Source organism: Bison bison, unplaced genomic scaffold (assembly GCF_000754665.1).
Source record: "Bison bison bison isolate TAMUID 2011002044 unplaced genomic scaffold, Bison_UMD1.0 scf7180017845685, whole genome shotgun sequence".
Taxonomy (NCBI): Eukaryota; Metazoa; Chordata; class Mammalia; order Artiodactyla; family Bovidae; genus Bison; species Bison bison.
The window spans coordinates 27,203-30,237 of record NW_011476258.1 but is presented as its reverse complement, the minus strand read 5'-3'; the positions used below and the strand labels follow the sequence as shown (position 1 = coordinate 30,237).

At 59.9% G+C, this 3,035-nt stretch overlaps 1 protein-coding gene across 1 annotated transcript in view; it reads left to right on the top strand.

The window, feature by feature from the left end:
• SDF2L1 (stromal cell-derived factor 2-like 1) overlaps positions 1-464 on the top strand; it is a gene marked incomplete at its 5' end in the record, with an annotated part of 1,774 nt that extends 1,310 nt beyond the window's left edge. Inside the window, one exon of the mRNA XM_010836647.1 lies at positions 54-464. Within this exon, the coding sequence (XP_010834949.1) occupies positions 54-335 (282 nt within the window). The remainder of the gene's footprint in view (positions 1-53) is intronic.
• Positions 465-3,035: the final 2,571 nt, after the last annotated feature.

The window sequence follows — 3,035 nt, the reverse complement described above, 5'->3', positions numbered from 1 at the left end:
ACTCAGGGCTCCCTTCGTCGCGACCGCTGTCCTCACCCTGTCTGCCCCCACAGGAGGTGAGCGCCTTTGGGGAGGACGGCGAGGGGGACGACCTGGACCTGTGGACCGTGCGCTGCTCAGGGCAGCACTGGGAGCGGGAGGCTGCCGTGCGCTTCCAGCACGTGGGCACCTCCGTGTTCCTGTCGGTCACTGGCGAGCAGTACGGGAGCCCAATCCGGGGGCAGCATGAGGTGCATGGCATGGCCAGTGCCAGCGCCCACAATAAGTGGAAGGCCATGGAAGGCATCTTCATCAAGCCCAGCCCAGAGGCCCCTGGGGGCCACGATGAGCTCTGAGTGCTGTGGACCAGGGGGTGGAGGGCAGCGGGGGGTGTTGTCTGCAGACGACTCTCGGGGGAGACTTTGGCTTTGTAGGGGTTCTCAAGTGCCTTTATGATTAAAGAATGTTGGTCTGTGGTCGCACTTAACCGTGAGCCTGGGGCTGACCCGAAGCTGCCAGCTGGTCCCACTCAGCAACTCTTCCTCAGTGTGAAAGCTCTGTCTCCAGCACAGCTGGTAGCTGAACCCGTCCAGACCTCTCTGATGCTCTTCTGTGCACTCTCAACACTTCCCAGGGCCATCACAGCCCCCTCCCCCCACCCTCAGATGGCCTGATATGCTCCAGCCCTCGAGCTCCATGAACCTTCCTGATAAGGGCTGGGGTCTCAGCAGATTGCAGGAGCCCTGCTCCCTACCAGTTGGGATGGGCACAAGCTGGCCAGTCCCTCATCCCTTGAAGGGCGTCCCTTCCTCCTGACACCCTTCCCCTGGCAGTTGCGACAGTCTGGACCCTTGCCTTTGACCAAGCACTGGGCCGGGACTCTGCCCATCTGGTGGAGATTCACATCGCAAGATTCGTCTCCGTGCAGATTGGCACCCCACATGCTCAGCTAGCCCCAAACCCTGGAAGCCCTAACAGAACTTCAAAAGATATTGCAAGGGAAGATAACCACAGAGGACTGCTGCTTGCAGACATCTGAGAAGGCTTCCTGGAAGAAGAGTCACACTTTGAGCTGTCAAAGGGTTGAAACTTGAAGGAACAATAAATCGGCTGGCCCTTGACAGAGGACGGTAATAGCAGTTTTGCTGGTGCGTGGGTGCCCTCTAGAGGTGATAGCAGAGATTACAAGCTGAAGGACTTGAGCTGCTGGGGTTAGAGGGTGCCACTTTCCGGCAGGAGAGGAAGAGCCCAAGGAGAGGCCAGGGGTGGCAACCAGTGGGAAGGGCCTTAGAGGAGAGTGAGCACCTGACTTCTGAGAAGTCAGTTGGCCTTAGGGCATGAGAGAAAAGCTCTAGCCAGTTGTGAAACCTGAGCGGAGGGAGGGTCATGATTACCCCCTTTACTCCCCTGTCCCTTCCCCCAGGAGGTCCTGCTCTGCTTCGACCTTTTGAGCATCCTTTACTACCCTCCACTTCTCTCCCACTGCTCACCTGACCTGAGACAGGCGTGCAGGCAGTTTGTTGGGAAGTGATCCCAGGAAACACTGGGGAAGGAGTGGGGCTGAGAGGAACCCGAAAGGCAGCCGGTAGAACATGCAAGTGGGGGGCACTTATCCAACCAGGGTACCTTCTCTCACTGGCTGAGGGCTGCGGGGCGCTGGGGGTGTCCCTCTGCAGCCCTTCCCACTTGCCCTGGATTCTGCAGCCAGAACGAAGCCCTCAGGCACTGGCGGTGAGCATCCTTTCCATAGAGGTGAGTGCTAACGGGGTGTGGGCGCCTGCAGTGTGGACCACACTGAAAGTCCCAGGGGCGGTCCTCTGGTCTATCCCTGGCCCCACTGGGCTGTGAGAGCCCACTTCTGCCTCTGTTACCGCCCTGCCACAACACACACACAAGTGAGGAGTGTTAGTTAATAGCGGACTCCAACAGTGCACGGGAAGAATCCTCGGGAAATCGAGGCTGAAGCTGTGAGAGCAGGTGAGGTGGCCGCAGGCGGAATGCAGGACAAGACCAAAAATTAAAACTGCAGCAGCAGCTGATCTCTCGTTTATTGAAAACTAAGTGCCAGGCACTGGGTCAGCGATTTACACAGCGTCTCATCTGCTCCCAGCAACGAATCTATGAAGCACAGCACGTTCAATTATCGTCTTAATTTTTCAGAGGAGGTTTACTGAGGTTGCTAAAGATGCAAACCCAGCTCTGTCTGCCTTCCGAAACATTTGCTCTCAGGCTCTGGACTGAGCGAATAAAAGAGGAGGGGACCCAGATGCGCAGTAGCCTAAATACTACCCTCTCCAACACACACACGCTGCAGCTCTGTGAGGGCCGGCGGCGCTATGTCCATCCTCCCGGGTCATCAGTCCCCCGGGAAGCACTGAATGACTGCTTATCCAAGATCACGCAGGGACCCGAGTGGCGCCCCCTTCCCTGTGCCTTCCACGGATCCGCAAGGCTCCGGGGGAGGGGGCGGTGGTGGAGGTGAGCTCCAAGACCTTGTCCCGCACATAGCCCAGGCCCGCCCGGTGGTTTCAGACAGATCTCATTCGGTTCAAGTCCGGCGATGCGGTGGGGTTGAGCGGGGAGGGGGTTACCCCAGCCACGAAGCCCACCGCAGCCGAGCACGCCACTGGGGAGGCACCGGGAGCAATCCCAGTATGCCAGACGGGGCGGCCTGCAGCCGCGCCGGCGTTGGCTTGAGCGCGCGCGCGCGCGCGGGTCGGGACATTTTCCTCTGGTCACAGCCCCCTCCGCTGCGGGTCTGCCCGCGCGCCCGGCGCCCCCCACCGGGCTTCCAAGCGCCTCGCCCAGGCGGAGATGAAAACTCGCGGAGACTGGAGCTGCGAAAAGGCGGGCAAAGTTCCCTTTGATAAGTTATGAATGGGGAGGCAGTGTTCGCAGAACTCATTGTTAAAACCGCGGAGCCGAAGCCTCGGCCCGCGCGCGACCAATCAGGGCCCGCAGGCTATTTTGAAATCGCTCCGGCCCCAGCCAACGAGCGCGCGCGGGGAGGAGCCTTCGCCGGCGCCGGCCAATGGGCGCGGCGCTATGCTAAGGAG